Source organism: Pezoporus occidentalis, unplaced genomic scaffold (assembly GCF_034315485.1).
Source record: "Pezoporus occidentalis ecotype Australia unplaced genomic scaffold, CSIRO_AGI_Poc_V1 ctg212, whole genome shotgun sequence".
Taxonomy (NCBI): Eukaryota; Metazoa; Chordata; class Aves; order Psittaciformes; family Psittacidae; genus Pezoporus; species Pezoporus occidentalis.
This window is the reverse complement of record NW_026913987.1, coordinates 701,530-728,527: the sequence shown is the minus strand read 5'-3', so window position 1 is coordinate 728,527 and position 26,998 is coordinate 701,530. Positions and strand designations below refer to the sequence as shown.

General features: G+C 45.1%; 1 protein-coding gene and 1 long non-coding RNA gene across 6 annotated transcripts in view; one reads left to right on the top strand and one right to left on the bottom strand.

Annotated features, from left to right (window-relative positions):
- Positions 1-1,971, bottom strand: part of FAM120A (family with sequence similarity 120 member A) — a 55,153-nt gene extending 53,182 nt beyond the window's left edge. Inside the window, exon 1 of one of the 2 annotated variants that reach the window (XM_062619583.1) lies at positions 1,117-1,971. In XM_062619583.1, coding sequence (XP_062475567.1) covers positions 1,117-1,590 — 474 coding nt within the window. In that variant the 5' untranslated portion in view covers positions 1,591-1,971. The remainder of the gene's footprint in view (positions 1-1,116) is intronic. The other variant, XM_062619582.1, reaches the window with a different exon arrangement.
- Positions 1,463-25,574, top strand: LOC134164155 (uncharacterized). Of its 4 annotated transcripts, XR_009965020.1 has the most exons (6): positions 1,525-1,591; positions 11,301-11,366; positions 11,451-11,549; positions 11,817-12,375; positions 12,981-13,131; positions 14,243-14,490. It is a non-coding gene; the product is annotated as an uncharacterized LOC134164155 (long non-coding RNA). The 4 variants fall into 4 exon arrangements; XR_009965021.1 differs by lacking the exon at positions 11,301-11,366 and having other exon boundaries at positions 1,463-1,591; positions 12,195-12,375; positions 14,243-14,485; XR_009965018.1 differs by lacking the exons at positions 1,525-1,591; positions 11,301-11,366; positions 11,451-11,549 and adding an exon at positions 24,141-25,574 and having other exon boundaries at positions 11,556-12,375; positions 14,243-14,449.
- Positions 25,575-26,998: the final 1,424 nt, after the last annotated feature.

The following is a 26,998-nucleotide window of genomic DNA, read 5'->3' as shown; positions in this document are numbered from 1 at the left end:
GGTATTTTCCTACACAGATAAAGTAATTTATGATAATAAAGCTTATGAGTACGCACTCCAGTCCCGCTGCTCTTCTCTCCCTCTCGGGAAAACGAGCGAGCAACTCTCTAAAATTGCCGCTTCATCCCAGAGCTTGTTTTTCTATCGCCTTGGGTTTCAATCCGCACAACTGCTGGGCTTAACAGAAACCACCGTAAATCACAAATGCTGTACAGGAACAGACAACACATTAATACCCTGCAACCTCTGAAATCGTGGCTGGGGTGTCGGTGCAAGATCACCCCAGACCCCAGCTCCTGCCTGAGGTGTTGTGTTCCCAGAAAGCAGAGGTTCCCCCGAAAATAAGAACTTTAAATGAAGAGCTGTCAGATCCCGACCTCGCAGGCAGCGTTCGCCGTTACGGAGCAAGGAATGAATTATTCCACAGTTGATCAAAAGCCTGTCAATACATTAGAGCAAGGCCGAGGAAACCTCCATAAACACGAAACTCTGTATTCTGGAGTGAGCCACTTGCACCTTCGCCGCAAGTTTAAACCTTTCCTTGCCTCAGCAGGGAACTTGTTGCAGATCCTCTCCACGCGTAATAACTAAACGGATTCTTATTTCTTTCTTCCCCCCTCTTTCGTCTTAGTAATTAATTCGACCACCGGGCAATCGAGAGTGTGATACAAGTGATACCAAAGTCCCAGCCCAGGCGGAGGGAGCCATGGGCAAAAAGGGACATTTTGAGTCAAAGGAGCGGCGGCCCCGAAAGAACATGGAGGCAAAAAAGCCTCCCTGCTGCTGGGCCTGGCTTCACTGAAAGAGGGAATTCGGGAGGCCCTGGGCGCTGACGGTCGCCCCGTCGACCCGCGCAGGCTTCGGCCTGCGCGGGTCGACGGGGCGACCGTCAGCGCCGTTGAAAGAGCGAAATTCCCCATGGATTGAAGCCGCCGAAACTTGGGCCTCGACGACATTTTGAGGCGCTGAGGGGAGAGGCGGGGTGCGCCCCCCCCCCCCTCCGCTGCCGGCCCCGGGCAGCCCCGCTGCCATCTTAGCGCAGGGGAGCGGCGGGGAGGGGGCGCTGGTGGCCCCGGGGAGGGGGGGGAAGGAAGGGAAGGCCCCTCTCTTCCTCACCTTGATGTGGAAGCGGATGAGGGCCAGGCGGATGCAGTGCGCCATGCAGACGGGCGGCAGGAACCAGACCTTGGGCGGCGGGGTGCCCTTGTTCTGGACGTGGCTGACGATCTGCTGCGCCGTCTGGCGCTCGTTGCCCTGGCGCTTCACCCACTCGTGCAGCCGGGCCTTCTCCAGGGCGCCGTTGAAGAAGACGAAGAGCTCGATGTTGCCGTTGAAGCAGGCCTTGGCCAGGGCCGCCAGGTAGCCCAGCATGTGGTTCCACTGCCCGCCGCTCACCCAGTCCGTGTAGAAGCCGCCGTAGAGCCGGTGCAGGCAGTTGTCGGCGTCGATGAGGAGGCGCAGCGGGGTCTGGGGGGGCCGCTGGCGGCCCCCACCCACAAGGCTGCCCCGCGCCAGCTTCTGCAGCTCGACGGGCACGACGGCGCTGGGGCAGTGCTTCTCGATGTAGTCCTGGAAACCCTGCACTCCCATGGTGAGGACCGGGCGGCGGCGGCGGCGAGCGGGCGAGCGGGAGCCCGGCGGCGGCAGCAGCAGCGGCGGCGGCGGGGTCTGGGCTCGGGCCGGGCGGCGCGGTGGCGGCTGTAGTTGCGGGTGGGCGGTGGGAGCGGTGGAGCCGGGTGGGAGCGCTGGCTGCCGTCGGTGGCTGTTCAGGGGGGAGTTGTATGGATTAGTGGGGGGCTCATGGCTGCCGCGGCCGCCATGTGCTGCTCTCACAGAGCCATGGCTCGGGGATCCGGGCTGCTGCGGCTCCGACTGCCGGGGGGAGGGGGAGCGGCACCGCGCGCAGGAAGCCAACCCGCCGCCGCCGCCGCCTGCGGCAGGGAGAGCGGAACGGGCGGGACTTGGCGGCGGTCGCCGCTGCCACTCACAGATGGCGCGGGGTACGCGCGCGGCCGCCGGCGGAGGGCGGGAGGGGGGCGGGAGCGCGCCCCCAGCGCCGCCCCGCCGCCGTCCCGGGGCCCGCCGCCCTCGCGGCCCCCCGCGGTCCTGCCCTGCCCTGCGGCTGTGGCGCGGCCCGCCCGCCGCGGCCGTTGCATAACCGGGGCATGCGCGGGAGCGCGGGCGGAAGCGGGTGGCGGGAAAGGGGAGGGGGTGCCGGGGGAGGTGGGAGGCCGCTCGGGACGGGTCCGGTGAGTGGGGCTTGGCTGGGGCATCGCCATGCGCCATCCCGGCCCTGCCTCCGGAGACCCGCCGGGCCACGCCGCGGGTCCTCGAGCAGCGGCGTCCCCCCTCGGCTCTGCTGCTCTAGGGCCCGGGCCGGGGCAGAGTGGCCGCCGCCATGGTGGGCCGGCGCCGGGAAAGCCGCGTCCCGGGACCCTGTTGCTCGCTGGCCGAGGTCTTCTGTCAGGCCTGGACCACGGCGAGCGGTGGCCGCGCTACCGTTTACAGCTCGGTTGGGCCCGGACGCGGGGTGCTGTAGAGTTCCCGCCCCTCCGGCCTCGGACCGCCTGAGCGCTCTGCCGGGCCACAGAGCCTTCCCCTCCGAGAGAACGGCAGCTTGGCCGTTACTTACAAATAATAATTACAGGCTCTTCTCACCTCGCCCGCAACTGTGTATTTATAGCTGCCGGTAAAACTTCCAGGTGGGCTGGTTCCGCCTGGAGAAGGCACCTGAAGGGGAGACCTGAGAGCAGCTCCAGTGCCTAAAGGGGCTGCAGGAAAGCTGGAGAGGGGCTTGGGACAAGGGCCTGTAGGGACAGGCCAAGGGGAATGGCTTTAACCTGCCAGAGGGGAGACTGAGATGCGCTCTTAGGCAGAAGCTCTTCCCTGTGAGGGTGCTGAGGCGCTGGCACAGGGTGCCCAGAGAAGCTGTGGCTGCCCCATCCCTGGCAGTGTTCAAGGCCAGGTCCCTTCCAACACAAACCTGTCTGGGATTTTGATGGCCTTTTGCCTTAGAATAATAACACAGCACCTTCATTCTGTGCCTTGCAGATATGAAGAAAATGTCAAGCTGCACGTATTGTATATTTGCATTAATACTGTATTGACTGGGGTGGAGGGAATGTAATATTTATGAGATTACAGGCAGGCAGGATTGGCACCTACAGTATTACCACTGGGGAATAGCTGTTTCTCAGGGAGTGGGCTGGTTCCCTTACAGACAGTGAAGCACTAGTGCCGGGCCACTCCCTGGATGTTTGTATCCAAGACCGTCTGGTACAGCAGAAGGATGGTAAAATAAAGACTACTGTAAAAGCTATGGTAATAGTCAATGAGAAATACACATTTCTTCCTAGAAATCTATTTTTGTCATGATCTGAGAGTGTGGTTTCCCAAGTAAGTAGCCTGATCTCTTTCCAAACTATTTTTCCCTTGGACTTTCTTACTTTTCCTGTAAGAGCAGACACATTATGATAACATCAAAATAATAAAATGCTGTAGAACACTTTGAGACACACAAAACATGGTAGCAGACCAATGGTGCTACTAGAAGGAAAGAGGATCAAGGAGAAAAAACTTCAGAATTCCAAAGATACCAAAACATGCCAAGATTTGGTCAAAAGAACAAGTGCCAGCATACATGAAGTGCAGGTTGTCAGACTTGCCTACATGTGTTCAGCACTCTACCAAACAGTACAAGGTTTGATCAGAAACCAGACAGGCCATTCTAATTAGTCTTAAGAATCGAGAAATAGCTGATTGAAGGAGAATTCAATACTTGAGTCATTAATTGTCTCACAGGATATTTAGGTTCAGTCGCCTTAGCAATGGCTTATAAGGTATAAAATATCTCCTAAGTTTACTTATTTTGTTAGGTTTGTTTTGTTGTTAATTAAGAAGGAAAGACAAAAGCATCTGCCACTAGAAACCTGGCTCCTAGCAGCCTAACACTTCCCATGGTGCTGGGCAGACACAGCAGAACTGAAAGTTGCCAGGCTCGTGTGCCCATCCACAAACAGGACCCTTCCTCTCCTCCATGAGAGGAGGGAGTTAAACAGACAGGGAAGCAAGGTGCTTCAGGAAGTTGCTTGATAACAAATAGCTGTCTTGATGCAACTAAAACTTTGGCCAGACAAGAAAGCGATGGAAAAGAAGTGTAGGTTTTGGAAAACAAAATTAAACTGGGAAAGAGGTAGACTAAGACTTAAAGAGCCTTTCACCACAGGTATGAAGACAAGGTATTTTTTCATCTGCCAGCTGCAGGAAACCTACAGGAATCTCTAGGTTTTCTGCCTGTAAGAAAATGGTGCAGTGGAGGAAAAGGCAGTGAGGACCTTGCTGTCTCAGCAGTGAGACACTGCATGTTGCACTGTTAGCAGATGTTGATTGTGCGCAGGAAGGGTTAATAAGGATTAATATTAAAGTCAGTGAGTCATTATCCAACTTGAATAGAAGAGAATTAGGAGTGGCTCCCTAGAAGGAAGGAACTGAACAGTCATTAGGAAGAACTTATAATGAATAACCATGTCAGGGCAAGAATGTGGAGATGAATGTTATCATTTTAGTCTCGATTCCTCTATTAATGAAACTTGGTCCCACTGTGAGATGAATATGGATATAAGCTGTTGAATGGGCTAGCCATGGTAACCTTGGTAGGTACATTTGCCTGGGAATGGATACATATATTAACTGTGGAAAACACTTGTCTTACATGATTTCCCTTCATATTTCTCATTCTTTCTCACTCTGGTGTGTCTCACTGTGGAGCTACTGTCCCAGAACTTCACAGTTCTTGCTGCTGTAGGTGCAAAACTCCCAGTCCTCCTTTTCACCATCAGATCTGCAAATGGTCCTGTGGGCAATGTACTTTTCTGCATTGTTATTTCAGTGCTCAAAGTGAAATAAGTTTTATATTATTTCAGTACTACATTTAAATACGGACATTTGCAAATAAACCTCCCTGATTCTGCTGTTACAACATAATTCTGCTGTTAGCTATTATTTCCATTCCCTGTCATCTAGAACATTTGACTGTAGTGGGGGTAGATAGCACACAGCAGTAAAACTGACCCTTGGTTCTCTCAGGCTGTGTCGCTTGCATACCTACTTATTAAACATTTTGCTTACAGAAGCTTGCAGAATCTTCATGTGATTTATATAAAACCAGGAAAATTATACTGGGACACTTCTGCAGGTTGACTTACCTTTATCCTCAAGATGTAAGTTATCACAAGTGATTTCCTTTCATTTGTTAGCTCACAGCTGTAGGCATGCCTGCCACTCAGGCTAAAATAGTTACCAAAATAGAAGAAATTTGAAGTGCAAAAAAATTGTGGGGACAAAATCTGTCACTTGTTGTAGTCTTGCTCTGATTTTGTATCATAGCACTTAGTATCGGGTGAGACATCCCCCTCTCTTGTACGTTTGGTTGCTGCAATTAAACTATATAAATCACCCAAACTTTATACAGCTGAAGAATTTCCACGTTCAGGTATCTCTCAGCTTTCCAAAATACCTACAAACTCCGTCTTGCTTTAGCATACAGTAACTTTTTTCAAATATCTGTGATACCTATGGCATAACATTTTCCTTTTAGGACAATAAAATGTTCCTTTGGGAGACACCCGAGTCATGCAAATGCTTATCAGTCTCCGTCAGCATCCGTTCTTCAAGGAGTTTCACTCTTATTTCTGGAACTTCTTTTGTTTCCAGCTTTCTGCAAGACATAAGGTTGCAGAACCCATAGGTGACTGCTCAGCTTAGATTTATTGCTAGCAGTTCATTTTTTCTTACATTGTTCCTCCAGCAAAAATTGGTTAATACGAATTTTCATGGTTTCTTTTGTAAAGCATTCTGTCTACAAAGAAGACTTTGCTGAAATTTTTAGTTTCAGCTGCTCTGTTCTCACCCATCAAACATTCCCCCACACTAACACTTCAACTTACTTGAAAATTGTAAGAAATAGTTGCAGCGATACCTGGTGAATATGACTTGCATTTTTTTGCTGGTATTAAGCCTTTTCTGTTGACTTGTATATATCTACTCTGCTACAGCATGGACCTTCTGCAGGAGGCTGGTGCTATGGAGGAAGATATTCTGCACTTTCCCGCTGGCCACCAGGAACTTTGGTGATGGATTGCCTTGAGGAATCTTAATCTGCTGTTTAGTGCTGTTCTTGCACTGGCCATGTAGAATTTGTGCCTTTCTCAAGCTCTTTGTTTCTTTTAGCTTAAGCCACTGGTTTGAATCTGAAGATGGTTAGTGAAGACAGTAAGAGATGTACAAGAATCTCAGAATCCCAGACTGGTTTGGGTTGGAAGAAACCTTAAAGCTCATCCAACCCCTGCCACATGTAGGGACACCTTCCACTAGAGCAGCTTGCTCCAAGCCCTTTCCAGATTGGCCTTGAACACTGCCAGGGATGAGGCAGCCACAACTTATCTGGGCACCCTCTGCCAGTGTCCACTGGAGTCCCTTGAAACTGCGGTCCACTGATGTTTTTGGTCTTTTCAGTCTCCTTTACCAGCTGGCCTAATGGACCTTTAATGTTTTGTGAGAGTTGAGAGTAAATCCTACTTCTTTGCCTATCCAAGAGAGGGCTGCTGGCTGCTATTCTGGCACTCAGGAAGTCTGCTCTCCTTGCACTTGCCTCATGCAAATACGTGCCCAGTGTTGACTGTACAGAAGTTTGGTTTTTTTCTCCCTCCTACTGGCATTTACTTTTTTATTTACCTCAACAGAATGTAGAATTACCCAAAGCATGCTCTTCCTGATTACATTTTCCACTCTTAGTCAAAAGCCGTTTTGTGGTAAGCTGCTTTATTTCATGCATCCGTGTTTACTATCAAGATAAATTGCTACCGATTTTTGATCAGTTCTTCAGAGATTTTCTCACATTTCAGGCCCTCAGATAAGTCATTTGAGACCAGTCAGTCTTTCCCAAAATTTCTAAATACACCTGAGTTCTTGCATATTCAGGACTGTTTTCTGTATGCTGTCTCTAACTACTTCCTGTCTTTACTGTGAGGGTGGTGAGGCCCTGACACAGGCCACCCAAAGAAGTGGTTAAGTGCTCCATCCCTGGCAGTGTTCAAGGCCAGGTCGGACAGTCTTGGGTGAGGTATTGTCTTGGATGGGTCTAGGGTGAGGCATCCCTGCCCATGACAAGGGGTTTGGAACTGGATGATCTTAAGGTCCTTTCTAACCCTAGCTATTCAATGATTCTATGATTCTGTGAAGTGGAGGTTAATCCAAATAGGTGACACTGGGGCAGAAGCCCAGCAATGACACCAGTGGTGGAGCAAAGACTCTTTTTCCAGTGTCTTTTTAGTACTTGGGAATTTCCCTTGGCATCTTAATTTTGCTGTGAGGTACTTGTAATAATTTCTCCTGTTCCAGTTGTTGGCCTGTGTTTTGGTGGGTTGTCGGTTATCCAGTGGGCTGTTAGTTTGCTATCATTAACGTTTACTTACATTTCCCCTGGAGCACCTCTTAAAGTTGTGGCTATAACAAACCCCACATCCCATTTTCTAGTACTTGGTCTCTTGTTCCTCCTGAGACAGCGTATTTTGTGGTTTTGAAAAAAGCAGATTTAGGAACTGTATTATATTTGAATGGGCAGCAGTTTATGTTCTTTGCATGAACACTTTGTGTGAATGGGGACTGCAGAATGAAAGCGTACAAGGAGCTGCGTGTTCTTCCTGAGCGGGCATTACAAGCCCGCTTGTTGGCAATCACTTTAGAGTTGCATTTTTTTGTCTCTTGTTGGGCCAGTTGACCAGTTGATATTCTCTTTCAGTCTATTTTATTCCTCTTTCGATATTTCCCAAAGGCATCTGCTGCTTTCCAAATAATTTCTTTAGGCCATACAAATACTAGCAAAACATGCCAGGCCAACACCAAAATCTTGTAGATGGGACGTAGGATCACAGGCTGATTTGGGTTGAAAGGACCTTACAGCTCATCCAGTTCCAACCCTGCTATGGGCAGGGACACTTCCCACTAGAGCAGCTTGCGTCAAGCCCCTGTGTCCAACCTGGTCTCGAATGCTGCCAGGGATAGGGCAGCCACAGCTTCTCTGGGCACCCTGTGCCAGCGCCTCAGCACCCTCACAGGGAAGAATTTCCTGCTTATACACACATCTTTTAGAATCATAAAGTTCCAACCAAACCACGGAATGGTTTGGGTTGGAAGGGACCTTAAAGCCAACCCATTCGGAGCTTGGCCCTGTACAGACATGGGGTAAATGGGGATGTTGCTCCAGCAAACTTTTAGGGCAAAAAATGACTGGCAGTGAATCCTGGGAGTGTAAGGGAAAAGCAGCCTCATAGAGGAGGGGGCAAGTGCCGCTGCCTGAAAGAATTCTTCCTTTCAGAGAACAAGCAGCGCTTTCAGAGCAGTGGATACTTAGCTGGGGCACACAGTATGCAGATTACATCAGGTCCATTTGCTACCCTTCATTATATTTAAGAAACAAAAGTGTGAACATTTTCGGTTCTAAATTGGAGTTTGCAAAAGTAAAAACATAAATAAGAAAGGCATTAGGAAGCAGGCAAGAGGAGCTGGTGGAGAGCAGGAGGACTGGTTCATCAAAAACCTGGAACAGTGGCATGCTGTTCTCTGGGTATTAATGAAGAGTTGTGTAAGACATACAAAAAGGCAGTATTTAAAGTATATTCTATGGTGCTTTTTTTTCAGGAGCATCAGTTGTGTTACAGACAGATACTAATACATTACTACAGCTAGACACAACACCAAATACGATGCATTTGTAAGTGGTATCATTCGAAGAGCACATAGGAGCTAAAAATCTGTACTGTGGCCATTTCAGAGGCAGCTATTTATCTTTCTAACATCTTAAAAACATGTCTTTTTTTTTCGGCATTTATGCAGTTAACACAGGTAGCTAAAGCACATAAGTGATAGATTTAGCTGCCTAAATGGGAGATATAGATGCCAGGTTTCGGAGCACCATCCAAGCCATACCTTCACTTTCAGTCTGCTGCAGTAACTAAATTCTTTCTCTTACCCAAACATACACCAGCGCATGGTCTACCAGCGCATCACCCATAGCTGTAGGCAGCCCAGTTAACTTGTCTTACCATGGGCTGCCCTTATTTCATGACTAAACTCTTGCTGCACAAAGCTGTACTCTGAAAGCCAAGTAAAAAAAAAAAAAAAAGAGAAATTGATTTGAATTGCAAATTATGAAGTTGTGGGGCTGTGCCTGCCCCAGTCTGCACGCAGGATGAAGCGAGCTTACAAAATCCAGGCTTTTAGCACAGTGGGCTGGACACAAGGGACACTTTGTGCCTTTCCAGTCACAGAATGGCTCTGCGTGTCTGTCCTTGTGGGCACAGCTGCACTCCTGGGAGGAGGTGCTCCTTGAGCTGGTGCAGTTAGAGAAGAGGAAGAGCAGACACAATCCTCCTGTTGTCCAGATGTGGCCCATGAGCCACCAATTAGGCTGTTGTGAACTACAGCACTCAGTTCAGAGGGCTGTTAATTGTATTTTAATGACAATTCAACTGACACTGCTGATCATTTCAGAAACATCCAGATCACTGATTACTGTTACGTTGTGGTGCTTTAAGCAGGCAAAGCACTGTAGGTACATCAGATGCTGAAGATGGATTCCTCATGAGGGATTGTAGTGTTAGGACAATGGGGAATGGCTTTAACCTGCCAGAGGGGAGACTGAGATGAGCTCTTAGGCAGAAGCTCTTCCCTGTGAGGGTGCTGAGGTGCTGGCACAGGGTGCCCAGAGAAGCTGTGGCTGCCCCATCCCTGGCAGTGTTCAAGGCCAGGTTGGACACAAGGGCTTGGAGCAAGCTGCTCCAGTGGAAGGGGTCCCTGCCCATGGCAGAGGTTGGAGCTGGATGAGCTTTAAGGTCCCTTCAACCTAAACCATTCCATGGTGCTATGATTCTATAAAGTGACATTATTAATGTTCTCAATGTCTTTCAATGGCCTCCCACTTACCACAAGCATCATCCCTTGTTCATAGGCCCAAACCTCTGCCCTGACTGCTCGTACCCGTGATCCAGCTGCAGAAGATGTTTTGCAGCATTCCAGAAATAAGAGGAGCAGCAATTCAAAATAACTACATTCATTAACCAAAATTCTACCAATACTAATAAAATACTGTAATAAATATTAACTAAAATGTTTAGTTAATATTTTAGTGGAACAGTGGTGCAGTCCCGGGGATTTTGGTTTCCATGGCTGGTGATTTGATACCTGCCCAGAAGCATTAAATTCCTTTCTGAATGTTTACTTGTATTTTGTACAAGATGCCCATAGTCTGTTGAGGAATCCATTCTCCAGAAAAAATATTTAGAGTGCAAATCACAGTTTTCCCCTTCAGAAATTCAGCCAAAACACACTGGATCTGCTAATCACTGACAACATAGCAGTGGTCAAGGTATTTGTACATAAAATGCTCTATCAGTGAGAATAAAGAACACATTTTACAGAATCATGGAATGATTTGGTTTGGAAAGGACCTTAAAGCTCATCCAGTCCCAACCCCTGCCACGGGCAGGGACACCTTCCACTAGAGCAGGTTGCTTCAAGCCCCTGTGTCCAACCTGGCCTTGAGCACTGCCAGGGATGGGGCAGCCACAGCTTCTCCGGGCAACCTTTGCCAGGGCCCCAGCACCCTCATCTTGCCCATGTAACAGGTATCTAGTAATGAATGGAAAAGCTGCCAAAGGCCTTTTCTAAAATATGCTTTCATAAGAAGAGAGGTTAACTGCAGTACAGTGGATTTTAAGTGCCAAAGCTAAGCAGTTAGAATTCTGACGAGACCTTTACTGATGCAGGAGAAAGGAGGTTTGGTTTCTCACTGAAAGTAAAAGGCATGTAAATAAATGCTAACACTGATTTTTTTTTGGTGAAGATTTATGTGAGATTATCCCTTTACAGCCCCAGAGTGCATTAGGTTTCACTAATCTCCTCTCAAGTCTATGTGGGATTGCAGGCACAGGATGGGAGCGAGGAGTGAGCTCTGCGCTGCACCCGGGCATGCTTTATACCCGAAGACAGTGATCCTGAACCCATGGGATGCATCTGTTTGTGTGAGCAAGGCCCCACAGCTGCGTTAGAGGAGACATTTGGTTGTGCAGATGAGGTAGCTGGGACAAAATGAGGTTTGCCTATGGGAAGGATTCTGTGTGCAGGTGTCAGGGTGCTTTTTTTGCAGCTGTTTGAGCTGGGACTTCTGCTTATCACATAAAGGCTGGGTCTCGCTTGGGCACTGCTCTAAGCATGTTATTAAGGTGCCTCTCCTTTTCCTTCAGGCTGGGCAGCAATGGTGTGTTGGGAAATGGAAGGCTTGACAATTTCTTGCACTTTGTTACTAAGTGGTGGGAGTTTTCCTTTTACAATGTTGACAGTGTTTGAAACTGAGGAGTTCCAAGGGCAATTAAGTTCTCCCTTTCCTGTTTCAGCAAACGCTCTCCTGAATTGCCAGTGCGCACCGACTGATCTCCCAGTGTGCACAGATTAGCAGACCTGAGCTGAGGCCAGCTACATGCTGTCTTTGAGAGGTAACATTTAAACTCATGTATTCCCAGGTTTTGTTATTAAAGATCCTTCATTTGATTTTCATTCATTTCAGAAAGGACCAAGGATCCTGGTGTCTTAGGGTTTTTTGCCTGATGTACACAGATTACTTTCTTACCTTCATTTGTTCTTTTAAAGAGATACCACTTGAATTTACCCTGTGACTTTCTTGTCTTCACTGTAAGTCAAGAAAGTATTGAAAGTTTAGAGAATGATAAGTTTTTGAGTAACGTGACTCCTTCTTTTGCAAGAGATGAAAAGAGTTAAAAACCAGCAAGCTCCTCACTCGCGGTCAGAAAACCTTACTGCTGAAAGTCATACAAACATGCAGCCTGGCCCTGTTCAATGTCTTGATTGCCATAAAACTATAGAAACGTTACTTAGCATGAATTCATAGTCTGGTTCTGGAAAAGAAAGAAAAAGAAAAAGGTAAATATTGCATAATTCTCAGTAATGAGAACATTCTTATTTTCCAGAAGACGTCAGTTTAATCCTCCAGGTACTCTCAGTATATAGAGCAACTTTTGATCTCCCCCTACATAATACAGCGCGGGAGAGTGTCTCTTTAAATCAATTTATAAAATAATTCAGGACTGTGGGTGTCTTTGATCTGTTCCTCTCTGCTAAAGTACAGAAGAGAAGAACATGTCGCTTAGCAACCCCAGCCGGGACTGGGGGGAGGCAGCGAGCGATGGATGGTCCAGAGTCACCAAAGGGAAAGATTCATCCCCACCAGAAAACTCAACTTCTGAAGATGCTTCTCCAAAATAAAGAATGCAAATAAACAAACACGGGGGCTTGCAGAATGAGGTATTTTCACTTCTTTATTTGACTTCTTTCTTCCCTCACTTCTGATCTATTAATAGTAATCTTAGAACCAAATCAGAAAGTCAGGCACGGGATAGGCACTGCAGGATTGAATAGCTTAAGGACTGGAGCTATTGGAAAGAATCTGAAGTTTTATTTTTAAAACAGTTAAGCCTATCTCACATTGAATTTATATTGTCAAGTCTGATTATAAACAATTTCATACCTCTGTTTTCATCTGAACACCTCAAGTAGAGTTTGTGTGGCTCTCATCCTGATTTACAGTTGCTTAAGCTGCTTAAGCAGCACCAGACTGACTTATTTAGGGTCAACCACCTTGTAAATAAAAATCTGCATTTCTCTAAATGGTTCCCAGACCGTGATGAGCTGATAACTAGGTAACATCTTAGTAACTGTCAAAAAATACCAATTAGGAAAATACCTTTGCACTGATGTTGATGAGCAGCATTCAGAGAACTCTACCATTTCTGCAACTGGAAGACAATAATGTCCTACAGAGCAAATCCCATCTCAAACCACTCCTGCTCGTCTTGTTCCTGACCAGTGGTGTCCTAGAGCAGCCCTAATTCATCTTTTCCTTTTGCTAGAGAAATCAACCATCAAACCCCACAGCCCTGCATGGCTGAGTTGTGGAACAGAAAACTGCTGCAAAAAACACTCTGTAAGAGGGAGAATGACAGAACCAGCCCACTTCAGTGTGCTTCGCACAGATGAAAAATGTCTCCTAATTAAATAAAGGTAAACCACTATGCCTGGTCTTATATTAATGATAATAAAAGTTATTTAAAATCTGCTTAATTTTTATGCCGCTTTCCATCTCCTGATGACCTATGACTTACTACTGAACATATCACAATACAGTTAAGCCCTAAATGCTAACGGTTCACATTTCTCCCAGACCTCAGTACAGTCAATGCTGTGCTCAGATTCTACAGTAAAACTGCAGATTATTAGAGCAAATGCCTAGCCCTGTCTACAGCCCTATCTAAACTGGCATCTGCTGCATATTCCAGCAGTTACACACATACTCAAAACTGGACACTATTGCACTCTGAAGTAGCACTTTATTTTGTCTAATAAGGGCAATGATGAATGATAGTGTAGACTTCATTACGATCTAAGTTTCTTGATACATAAGTAACAAGATAATTTTTTCTTAGCCATATGCAGCAAAGACCTATAGATTAGAATCCTGTCTCCATTTGAGATCAGTGGGAATTTCACTGGTTACTGCAGTGCCTGGGTTTTACCCAGGTTCTCTGAGAGGCTGTTTTCTGTATTAGCATCACTTATGTAATGTGATTCTTTCTTTCATGAAATTTCAATAAGAGAAATGTGTAAAGCACTTGGCATTAAATGGTCTAAGTTTGTTAACATACAGCATTTAGAATGCAGCCCAAATGAGAAGCAAATAATGATAACTCAACTGTGAACATTTCAATAAAAAATACTTCTGGAGAAGCTTTTATAGACTGCATTTTGGTTTTAAACAGCTGTTTTCTCTATGGTTTCATTATGATCCAAACAAATGTGGAGGCTCCATTTGAAATGTCGCAAGATGAAGCAAACCCCATTGACTTGACTTTATGCTCTCAGTTACACCAGGGTCAACAATTCTTTACTGTAACTTAATCCTGAATAAGTACTTTTGCTGACTGCTGGAATCAAGTGGGAGGAGGAGTCCAGCAACAGTGGAACCCTTTTATTTGCCCTTATGTTTACAGTACCAGTTCATGTACTTAGTGGGTTTTATTTTTAGGAAACAGAAATATGTGATATCCAGGAGTCTGAGATTACCTTAGTTGGGGATTCTTATTATTACATAAAATTTATGTGATTACTCTAACAGAGACAGAACATCTCCAGCTTCTCAAGCAGACTTCATGGGGCTGATAGTTTGAAGAATATGTTTTGGACTACACTGACATAAAACCCTGTACAATTAAAGATTTCTGGTTATGGCATTCAAGTTACCAGATCAAGATGATACATAAAAAAAGCATGCAGATAAGGCATCATTTGCCCAAACATGTAATCAGAAACTGACTTCCCAAAGGTATGTCTCAAGCTGCAGAATGAAAGCACTGATGTGTGATATTTTTCCATTTCAGAGTGATCATTGCAATATCACTGTGATGCGGACTACCTTCCGTACTCCTGAATCCCAGGACTGGAAGAGTAATCTTAGTTCCCAGAAGCATCATGTTGGAGAACTCTCAGTTTGGTGCAAAAAGTCTTGAAAATATGTTGGCCCAGCCAACAGTATTGGGGAAAAGATTTTCTTTGGCATGGGACACAACACTGTGACAGCCTCTCTTCTTAAGCTAAAATGTATCAGACTATTTCTTTCTCTTCTCATCTCCTCCTAAAGGAAAATAGATTTATTCAGCTTTTTTTTTTTAAGATGCATAGGAAAGTTCGAAGTTAAAAATAAATCTCAGATCCTTCTTAGTAGATGGATCCCATTGCCCTCTGCAAAACAGTAGGTGATTAGAGAGAGGTGTTTTGGTATTTGGGGCTCAGTTTTCCCAGTGATCAGTACTTTCAGAGAAGAACTGCATCAGTTACTGTCCGGAGAAGCTGGACATCTTCACTGCTTGACAACATGTCTCTGTCACCAGAGAGCTGCATATAAATGGACTGAAAAATTCCCCAAAATGCTTTGATGCCGCATATATGCAGAATTTGTAAGGATTGGGAGTTTATTTTAGAAAGGAAATATAAGTCTATGCAAAATGTTGGGTGGTATAAAGGAAAGTCAGGAAATTCATGTCTGTTTTCTCTCCATATAAGGTGCACATGCCACAGAGATGCTGCCTGGGGCTGGAGCAGCTCTACTCTAGAGCCAGGCTGAGAGAGCTGGGCTGGGTCAGCCTGGAGAAGAGAAGGCTCCTTAAGGAGAGACCTCAGAGCAGCTCCAGTGCCTAAAGGGGCTGCAGGAAACCTGGAGAGGGGCTTGGGACAAGGGCCTGTAGGGACAGGCCAAGGGGAATGGCTTTAACCTGCCAGAGGGGAGACTGAGATGAGCTCTTAGGCAGAAGCTCTTCCCTGTGAGGGTGCTGAGGCGCTGGCACAGGGTGCCCAGAGAAGCTGTGGCTGCCCCATCCCTGGCAGTGTTCAAGGCCACGTTGGATAGGACTTGGAGCAGCGTGCTGTAGTGGAAGGGGTCCCTGTCTGTGGCAGAGGGGTTGGAACTGAATGAGCTTTAATGTCCCTTCCGACACAAAACAGTCTGGGATTCTGTCATTTAGTAATGAGTGAACTTCGAATTAGTTAACATAATCTAGGTAAGGTTTTGATAATGCCACAGGCTTAAATCTGAGTTACATCCTAGAAATATTGGTTAGAAGGGACCCCGAGATCATCTCCTGCCTTCCACTCAAAGCAGCACTGGGGCAGGTCTCCTGTGATTTTACCTAGGCAAATCTTGGTTGCCCCCTTTGAGTAACCTCTTCCTTACTGTGGGAGCCTCCTGGGGAAGCAGTTTTTCCTAATGGCCAGTTTGAACCTCCCAGGCTGCTGTGTGTGGCCACTACCCTTTACTAAGCCATCTGTCACAAAGAGCTTGGCCCTGTGTCCTGGGTTCAGCAGTAGCAGTCATTTTTCCCCTTCTTGGTAGCTGGTGCAGTGCAGTGTTTTGACTTTCAGCTCGGGAACCCAGGACACCCTGTCTTCTTTCCAGCTCCCATTCACATGGTTGCAGCTTGCTATTAGATCACCCCTTAGGCCCCCCCTGCACCAGAATGAAAAGCCACAGCCTCCCTGATCTTCTGAAGCATCTTAACTGTTCCTAGCCATCCCACTAGCCCTCTGCTACCTTCCCTTCCCATTTCTGAATGTCCTCTTGACCTGGACGGGGGGGGGTGTGTGCAAAAGCCAAACACAGTATTCCAGGTGTGACATTACCAGCTCAGAGGAGACAGGGATAATGCATTTCCTCAACCTGCCAGACACCCTTCTTCAAAAGTAGACCAATGTACAGTTTGCCCCATTGACAACAGGCACACCATTTGACCTGACGTTCCCTGTAACCTCCAAGTCCTCTCTGGCAGGGCTGCTGCTCAGCCAGGCAGTTCCCAGCCTCTCCTGGTACATGCCATTACTCTGCCCAAGATGTGGGACTGTATACATTTTGATCTGTTTGGTCAGATCCCAAGTTCCTGAAGATCCCTCCACAAATGTTAGTATTTGGCATGTCAGCAACTCTAATTTGATGTCATCTTCAGATCTGCTATTTCTGCATTCTGTATTATCATCAAGGTCATCAGTGAAGACACTGAACAGCATCAACCTGGTGTTGAACCTGGGGCTCTCTGCTTCACTCTGCCACCAAACAGATGTTGAAACAATGGTGGCTGTCTATCAGTTTGGAGCCGCTCTGGGCTTTCTGACTGTGACACACGAACTAAAGGAAGAGCTGGTTTTTTGTTTGGTACTTTAACTGGTAACCTATTCTTGAAGTGTTTTAGCAGATGGTAGTGGGCTACATAGTGTGCAATAGTAGCAAAGGCAAAACACTGCTTAAATTTAGTCGACTTCTGTAAATAGACTTCTAAAAATCACATTAAACAAAAAATATCCTTGCCATGTAGCTTTTCTTCATTTTTCAATACCTAGTCTGGCATTTTGGAGTGTAGAAAATTTCTTTTGCAATTAAAAAATTAACATTTGACTTTTATTCTGCATTGGAATCAAACCAATCTCTCACCATGGGGCAGGTGGACGACAGATCTGTCTCTGCAGTCCCACATTTTCAGTTTAGAGTCACAGAACCACAGACTGGTTTGTGTTGGAAGGGACCTTAAAGCTCATCCAGTTCCACCCCCCTTGCCACGGGCAGGGACCCCTTGACTGGAACAGCTTGCTCCAAGCTCCTGTGTCCAACCTGGCCTTGAACACTGCCAGGGATGGGGCAGCCACAGCTTCTCTGGGCACCCTGTGCCAGCGCCTCAGCACCCTCACAGGGAAGAGCTTCTGCCTAAGAGCTCATCTCAGTCTCCCCTCTGGCAGGTTAAAGCCATTCCCCTTGGCCTGTCCCTACAGGCCCTTGTCCCAGGCCCCTCTCCAGGTTTCCTGCAGCCCCTTCAGGCACTGGAGCTGCTCTCAGGTCTCCCCTTCAGGAGCCTTCTCTTCTCCAGGCTGCCCCAGCCCAGCTCTCTCAGCCTGGCTCCAGAGCAGAGCTGCTCCAGCCCTCGCAGCATCTCCATGGCCTCCTCTGGCCTCTCTCCAACAGCTCCACGTCCCTCTTGTGCTGTTGTCCCAGAGCTGGACCAGGGCTGCAGGGGGGAGTCTCACAAGAGAGGGTCTTACCTGCATCCCACCGAAGTGTAACATCATAACAGATCTGTCTCCGCAAAACACACTTTTCAGCAAAACATCACAAGTCCACAAAGATACTTTCCATATTGTTGTTTTTTAAAATCTGAATTATAACAAGAAAAAAAGGGTATGTGATTCCTTCTACCAAAAAGAGACATCCAACAGAAAAAAAAATCCAATTCTAAAATGGCTATTTTATTACTTGTAATCTGTGCAGTTTCATCTGCTTCATAATACTCAGCTTAGTGTTAGATCTAAAAAAAGAATGAGATGAGAAAATCATTCCTTTGATATGCATTAAATTATTCAGTTAGTAAATTAGTGAATTTTATCCTGAGTGTTACTAGCTATTAGTATGTTACACTGCTTGATGTTGCTCATGAAGAATGCATATAAAATGAGGACAAGATTTCCCTTTTGAAGTTGCTACCACTTGAGTTGTTGACATTTTTTAATTGGTGGCGGTCCTCTTGAATGTAGTGTTCTGCTGTCTGCTTTTAGGAGAGATTCTTCATTTTTAATTTGTTTTCTCATTGATTAGATCTTTTTTTTCAGTGGGTAACTCTCAGAATAATTAGCCTTTCAAGGGAACCATGTTTTCCTAAATAGTTATTAATTACTATCTCCCCAGTTCAGTATGCTTAGGCCTTTTTCACTGGGAGTGCTTCAAGCTTGCATCTGGCCTGGTCACACCATGGCTGGTACCACTAAAGATAGCAGGAATCTCGCTGCAGATTTCAGGAAGAACAAGATCAGACCCTAGGAGTGAAGAAAGATCATTCGCATTCCCTTTGTCTTTCAAAGGTGTCTCTTTTCTAGGAGAACCTACAAACATTTCTTCAGGCTCCAGGACAGGATTGAGGAGGGAGTGAAATGAGTGAAGGAGAAGAAGGTAATTCCATCGGAACAAGGATACCATCTTCAAAGACACTGTCAGCTTCAGCATTTGGGCTAATGAGCCTCAATTATACTGCTAGTCTTACAGTACTGGAAACGTACAGCACCCTTTTACTTACAGCCAGTTTATGGCATATAAAAATAAACTCATTGAAACCAACAAGTCATTCTGCATCTGAAGTTATTTTCCCACTAAAGAGCCAGGGATCTTCAAGAAGAATGTACTTCTTGTAGAATTACTGCCAGTGTTACAACACAATTAAAGAGCATGGTGGATGATAAAATACTCCAACATGTCATGCACTGCTGCAATCATCTCATCCCATCCTGGTTTATGTTTGACTTCTTTAAGCCAGTTCTTGTCCCTTCGCTTACTCTTGTCTTTAACCTTAAAACTTACCATGAGCATTGCCAGCTATTCTCCTGCTAAAATGCAGCCTTACTTTTGTATGTCAGACTCTCTCTGTTCTATTTGGTCTTTCAAAACAGACTGGAACATCATCCTCATTCTTTCTCTACCTCCCTAGTAAGCGCTCCTGCCTCTCATTCCCTGCTTCCTACATACTTGGTCATTAAGGAGCCTCTCCCACAAGCATGAATTCCCCTGTCGTTCCTGGACAGACTTTTCTTCTCTCAACACCAGAACCTGAGCCCATGTCTCTGGCATTCTTTGACAGTGGAGTTATCTGTTCAAGATCAGTACATTAAATCGGGGGGGGGGGGGCAGTTAGAGTCTCTTCCAAGCTTGTCCCACTGATTTATTTTCCAGATTCTGTAAGCAGTCTGATCACATATTGCTTTTTTTGTCATTCCCATCCAGGATCTTACCTTCTGCAGAGGTTACACTATGGGTCAGCCTGTACACAGATTAGATGTAAACTCGACAGTTATTTCTCCATGACAGAAATAGCATTTAAGATACATGCTTTTCTACCCTAGCTGAAAAATAAAGCTTTGAACTAGGCTCTGATGATCTTACAACTCGCATCCATAACATTCGTTACTGCTCTTTGCATTCTCCATACCCTCCTTGACCCACCTCCCCAGCCACCTCTTTCACTAGGAAACTACGGACTCGTCTCTCCAACAGATGATAATCCCAGATTTTTTTTCTGCGGCCAGGACTTCATTTCATCCACAAAGCTATCAGCTCCTGATCATCCTCAAGACGCTGTCAGAAAAACCTTGTTTTCCTGTCTTGTGCACAGATGCAGCAGCATTACCTGTCAGCACAAGCAACACTGCTGTCTCCTTTCTTCCATCCTCTCCCACTTCTCCATGTGTCTGGTTCATCCCCAGTGTGTTCCTTCAGTGCCCTGTGGTCACCACTTTTATTTGCATTTATGCATGGCCAATGTCAGCAGGGTTTTAGTCCATAGTTAAGACTCGTGTAAGCTAACAATAGCTGACTGTTTTGTTTCTGCTCATACTGAACCTGCAATGCCTAACGACTAACACATGCACCTCCTTGCTCACCTTTCAGGCTGAAAATCAATATGAAACTAATGAAACTGGGAAAAAATCTAAAAGAAAACCCAAGGTGATCCAACATGGGTTTTAAAAGTTGGTGTAAATGGTTGACCAAACAACCATTATGGAGTCATAACTTAAAGGGAACCTTCACTTTGGAGAAGAGCAGTGTTAATAGGCTAATTATATTTTATTGAATACTATTAAAATACCTGATAAAAGTTGTCTAAAATATTGCAGTGCAGTTTGTAGAGCTAGCACGGACTATGAAATGGCCTTACATGGTGATGTATTTCTGACATAATATAAGCTATTTCAAGAACCCATTTACAAGTAAGCTGTCTGGTTAGAGCCCTGACCTCACTGAAATCAATAGACGTTTTGGTAGTGACATCAGTGAAATGAGGTTTTCCTCTCATTTTTAGCGTGTGCATGATCAAATATTGGGTCAGGAAAACAGCATGAGTTCTATTGTGTGAAAGTGCCAGTGATGTTAGGTACAGTATTTGCTTAGGAGTATTACTAAATGGAATTTAGAAGTGATTTATTAATGGAAATTACGTTTTTTTTTGTTAATTAGTCCAGATTTCCTTACTGGTAAAAGTGTCCTTTGTGTTGCAAGGCAGCATACCTCTGCTGTACCAGTAAGAAATACTTGCTTAAAGTATAGGCTAATAGGTCTCTGGACATGAGAGGTGGGTTGTTTCCCCATTCCAAAGGGAAACCAAGAAAAGCAAGCGTTTAATAATATTAATTCCATTCTTACACAGCCTAGGAGCTTTGCAAGCACTGAAATGCTGAAAGCACTATGATAATTCATTGTTGAACTTGTTAGTAACAATGCATAATTAACAAGTAAGCTGCAGGAACATGCAATTGCAATGTATTTACATGGTATTTGCCAGGCAGTTGTGGTATAATTAGACAGATTAAACCTGCTCTATAGAGTAAGAGTATGTGGTGTACAGTGTACTTTGTGTTATTTTGCATCACTTGGTCCAGAAATGCAAAACTGTTAAACTCCATCAGTGGAGTTTAATGAAGTGTTTCATTCTGTTGTAGGTGGATGTGAGCCACAGGTATGAAACTATGCATGAACCTGCACAGAGTGCTGTTATTTAAATGATTGCTGTGGTTTCTGGCTGTTCATAGAATCAGAGTCACAGCATAGTTAGAGTTGGAAGGGACCTTAAAGCTTATCCAGTTCCAACCCTCTGCCACGGGCAGGGACACCTTCCACTAGAGCAGCTTGCTCAAAGCCCTGTCTAGCCTGGCCTTGAACACTATCCTCTCATGGATAACATTGTAGGTCTCTGTAATAATTACAGGTAAAAGAATGCATGGAAAGAATCTCTATTCTTACAAATGTTTAGAAAATTGTATGCCAGCACGTCACCATTTCTTTGCCCTAAAACTCTGTTAGTATCAGAACAACAAATATGAAGTTGCATAACATAGGCACTGGGAAAAAATACCAGTTGATGGTGAAAAGTGCACTTCCGAGTCACATTTTACATGATTCAGCATGAACTGTAAGTAAAACTAAAAAGTTTCTGTTATAGTTGAGATTCATGTCTAGCAGGAAGAGGAATACCACACACATCTCTTGATGCGGGAATTGCTGTGCCTCGTCTCTAAAATGGCAGTACCAGCCTTTAAACTGATGCAGGTAGCATTACCCACTCCAAGGGGAAAACACAGATCTTTCTAGAGAGTGGATACAGCACTGCATTGGTTGAATAACTTAACAGAAACGTGGATTTATTTGCTGTTGCTGAAGCTGTAACATTTAACTTTGGCATATATCGAAACAACCTACGAGCTGTCTATTCTGCTCCCGGTGGAAGAAGAAGTATGGAGCTCTTCCAAGTGTACGTTGGTATTGTTCAGGTTCATAGTAATTTTCTTGTCCTCAGGAGCTTGATTTATGAGTTGAGCATAAAACCCATTGTTGCTCAGAAAGGGCAGCACGAATCAGGCTCTATTGATTTTCAGTTCCTATGCTGGCTGTGTACAGCTACCTCACAGAAATGAGATGCAAATTAACACAAAAGAATTACCTCATCTGAATGTCTTACGGTGCTTTCGCTCTGCATTACAGCTGCACACTCACAGTTGGCATCAGCCACCTCAGGAGCATTGCCTGGAGCTGGGAAGGTGGCCATGGCTCTCCTCTTCCCGTGGCTGGCATGGATTTGGAATGTGGAGTTACAATTTCAAATCCAAGTCTTGCAGTTGGCTTTAAATGCCGTTTGGTAGAGAAGCCTAAACTGCTAGTTTGAAAGTTGGGCTGAGGGAACTTCGATGCTCAGCATCAACTTATTTCTGTAGCAGACTAAATTATCCCAAGAGTTATTTATGAGCATCAAGTGTTAAAATTCAGTCCATCTCAGATGACTTTTCCCTGTGAAGTTGGTGGGGCGCTGGCACAGGGTGCCCAGAGAAGCTGTGGCTGCCCCAGTGTTCAAGGCCAGGCTGGATGGAGCTTGGAGCAAGCTGCTCTAGTGGAAGGTGTCCCTGCCCGCGGGAGGGGATTGGAACTGGGTGAGCTTTAAGGTCCCTTCCATCCCAAACTAGTCTGAGAGTCTGTGATTGTGATTCTATGATGCAGCTGAAAGACATTAATACAGTACATTATTTTCTGCACTGACAAACTTAAAAATCATTTCAGAAGTTTGAGAGAAAAATATAAATTCCATTTGCAAAATTCATCTCTGAAAAAATGTCACTTGTTCATGACTTGCAGTCTTCATTATATCTATACTGATTTTTTTTTTAAACTGTTTTTCAAGGTTTTCCTGTTTTCATAGTATGGATCTGCTGCAAAGGAAAAATGGAAGAGACACAAATATGCATCCCACTTACAATCACAGACATCATCATCCATGAATTTCATTATGTTTTCATTTCCATTTTTTCTACTTAACATCATAAAGTGTCTGAGTGACAGTTGCAGCAACTGTTTACATTATCTGAAATACCAGCAAAGTATTCCCACTGCATACCAACAAGAGCCAAGGCCTATATTTTACACACAATATTTCAGGCCAACTGCAAGACTTGAATTTGAAATTATAACTCTGGTGTATGATGGCACTTCCACCTCATTTTCAATATTGCAGAGTTATTCTAACACCTTTTAAGAGCACACATGGTAAAGTACGCAGATGCCTCTGAACAGTGCAATCCTTCTTTCCCACTTTTATCTGAAAAGATGGTATTTTACCCGAGAAGGTATTTTAGTCTGAGAAGGGCAGTTTCCTCCATATAGGAAATGGAGGAAGGAAGGCTTGCCACTGACTGAGAGTGGGGCTCAAGAAGAAAACTGGAGAGGGGCTCTGGACAAGGGCCTGCAGGGAGAGGACAAAGGGAATGGCTTTAATCTGCCAGAGGGGAGACTGAGATGAGCTCTTAGGCAGAAGCTCTTCCCTGTGAGGGTGCTGAGGCGCTGGCACAGGGTGCCCAGAGAAGCTGTGGCTGCCCCATCCCTGGCAGTGTTCAAGGCCAGGTTGGACACAGGGGCTTGGAGCAAGCTGCTCCAGTGGAAGGGGTCCCTGCCCGTGGCAGGGGTTGGAGCTGGAGGAGCTTTAAGGTCCCTTCCAACCCAAACCAGTCTGGGATTCTGTGATTCTATGACTGCAGCAGGGTTGGGATCAGACTCTTCAGCTAGTGTTTGGATAATTTGTATTTTTCATTAAGATGCAATAACCAGGGGAACCCTTTCATTGTTCCTGGGAATCACGTAATTTTTAAATGGTGAACCTGTGCATCATTTCAGTCGTAATTTGGAACCCTGCCACTTTATATGCTGTTGAAAGCCTCATCTCTCATGGGGTGTTTTGTGAGACAGAAATTGTGATCAATTGGGATGAGAGAAAGCTCTGGTGAGGAGCAGATTCAAGTTGTGAAGCAGGTAAAATAGGGCTGGGAAAGCTATCTGCTCATTGGCATGAAAATTACCGATGCATGTAGTTTACATGTCGTGTAGCATCTCAGTGAATGTGCAGCCCTAAGTCTTAAATAATTTCCAAATAAATGTGCTTTCTATGTGTGTTTTCTAGGTTCAGAAGCAGGATTGTTCTCAGGCAGAATACTCAAAACTAGCTCTTTTGATGTCATATTCACAGAAACAGGCACAATGTGAGTCAAGTTCCTATCGAGCAAATGAAATTCGGACAAATGTTTAAAGACTTCTCACAACCAATTGCTGAAAAATGATTTACAGCAAGAATTACTTGCAGAGTGATTGCAGCACATGTTTTTGGAAAAAAAAAATCAAGAAAATCAATCTGCTCATGGACAAGTAAAAGAAGACAAGGAAAAATTCCTCTAACAAATATGAAACTGAAAATTATTCACTCAGCTCAGTTGGCAACAACCACTTTTTATGGTAGCAGGAGCTTGTGGAGTAGGAGGTAACTGTATGAAGAATGATTGATTCAGTATCTTATATTGCCATTCTGGAAGTGGTTCAACATCTAATTTAAAAGCCATTTTCCTCCTTTTACCCAGTAAAGAAAACAAAATGATAGTCAATGTCTGTGAGCTGTTTTGGGCAGATAAAATCTATTTTGTGTCTATGCAGTCCTGTGGTCACTGACAAAGGCTAGCTCATAAGAAAGAGCAGTTATTTATTAGGAAAGATCTCTCTTGCCAGAAAAAAAAAGCAACCAAAAACCTGCCTGAGGAAGGATATTGCCATCATAATCCTCTTTGCATCTTCCCATCAGAGAGTAAACAATTTGCCTTTCCAGAAGAGACACATAATCGTTCTTAAACTCAGTGTATCTTTTCAGCCTTTGAGTTGTGGTCTTGTGTAAAAAGCATCTCCACCAGCCCATCTTGCAGTCCACAGTAACAAAGTGATTGGTGATTTACTTTGCTTTTGAAAGAATTCAAAGCTCACTTAGGGCATCTATCTCCTAAGACCACCTTTTGCCTCTTCTTCCTCACTTTGGGGAGGAAGGCAGCCACCTTCTGGGCTAAGGCTTTGGGATGCTGCACTGGGATGCTGGAGGAATTATCTTCTGCTCGGGATAGGGGGTGACTGTAGCATGTTCTGTTTATGCCTGTGACATGTTGGATGTGAGTTCAGCATTCAGAGCTCCATAATGCCTTGCACGTGTATTCTTGATTCAATATTTAATTCCTAATTTAATTCCTGAGCAGGCACATGCTATCTTTCAAAGGCACAGCAGATGCGAGGGAGTCCACTTGATCACTACTGCTTTACTTCACAAAACCTTTCAAATGCTAATGACAGAAATAAGCATTACAGCACAAGCTTTGGGTGAATGATACCCAGCATTACTCCAGATTTTAACCATAGTGAAAGGTTTTACGAGCTACTTTGAACTAATGGAAGAATAGTTTACATGTAAAACAATGACGTGTTTGTTCCTATAAATGCTGATTGCTGTAATTCTATTGTATTACTGTAGTTACACTGAGCTGAGTGACCTTGATATAATTGAACCATTGGTTATAAAATCCTACTATTTTTGTGTTGTTTTTTTTTTTTTAGCGGGAAAACTACCAGGACTGATACATTTCATAGAATCCCAGACAGGTTTGGGTTGGAAGGTTCCTTAAGGCTCCTCCAGCTCCAACCCCTGCCACGGGCAGGGACACCTTCCACTGGAGCAGCTTGCTCCAACCCCTGTGTCCAACCTGGCCTTGAACACTGCCAGGGATGGGGCAGCCACAGCTTCTCTGGGCACCCTGTGCCAGCGCCTCAGCACCCTCACAGGGAAGAGCTTCCTCCTTGTATCTATCCTGAACTTCTCCTACTTAATTTTGAACCCATTCCCCCTTGTCCTGTCACTATAGTCCCTGATAAAGAGTCCCTCTCCAGCATTCAGTTCCATGTCCACTGATGGGAACAGTGAAAAAACAGTGTATTTGTGCAAGAATGGTCTAGGCAACCTTTTCAACATAGGAAGGACATGCTGCAGATGATGTTCAGGAGCTATTTCATCAACCCATTAAGATACAGGGTGAGGATATCTGCCTCCAGTTGAGCTGTGTTGGTAATTCCTGCCCTTTATACCTTCCCTCCCACACTGCAAATCCACATTAGACTTGAGACTGCTTGAAATGATTTTGGATAGCAATACCAGTCCACTGCTAGTGGATGTTTTGCCCAGCTTTCTTGTGCTTTAGGAGCTCTTTCTGCATCACCTGTCTGCCCCTGGGGCAGGAGCTGTGGACACAAAATGGCTTATTGCCTGACAAGCATTTTTCATAGGACAGCTGATATCTTGGTAGACTTAGAATCATAGAATAGTTTGGGTTGTAAGGGACCTCCAAAGCTCATCTAGGCCAACCCCCTGCAATGAGCAGGGGCATCTTCAACTAGATCAGGTTGCCAGAACCACATCCAACCTGGCCTTGAGTGTCTGCAGGGTTGTGCATCCACCACCTTTCTAGGAAACCTGTTCCAAAGGAGCTGTAATTTTTAATATAATCTAAATATAGTCAGATTTCTCAGCCTGCTTCAGTCTATTAACTGCAAATACATATGTAGGCTATTTGACCCAGGTTAAAAAAAGCCACCATTGCCCTTTGCCTTTACTGTCCTCATATGCAATATTGGAAAGGTTGCCTAGGAAAGGTAACAAAACACTCAGTGGCTGCAATCCCCCAAGCCTAGAAGCTTTATTGGTTCTGTTTAATTTGCAATGTGATTAACTCCACTGCATTTCTGCCTGACAGAATCTGTGACTAAATGTACCCTGTATGTTGTATGCTGCAACACCGGTGGAAAGGACATAAGACCATAGCCTTCATAATCACTGTTTTTCCAAAGAACTACTGCTCCCAGTAGACAGGCTATTTTAGGCTGTAAATGGAAATCAGAAAATTATATTTTCATTCCCTGCAGCTCTTCTCCTGGGAATTTTAGTGCTTTCCTCTGTGT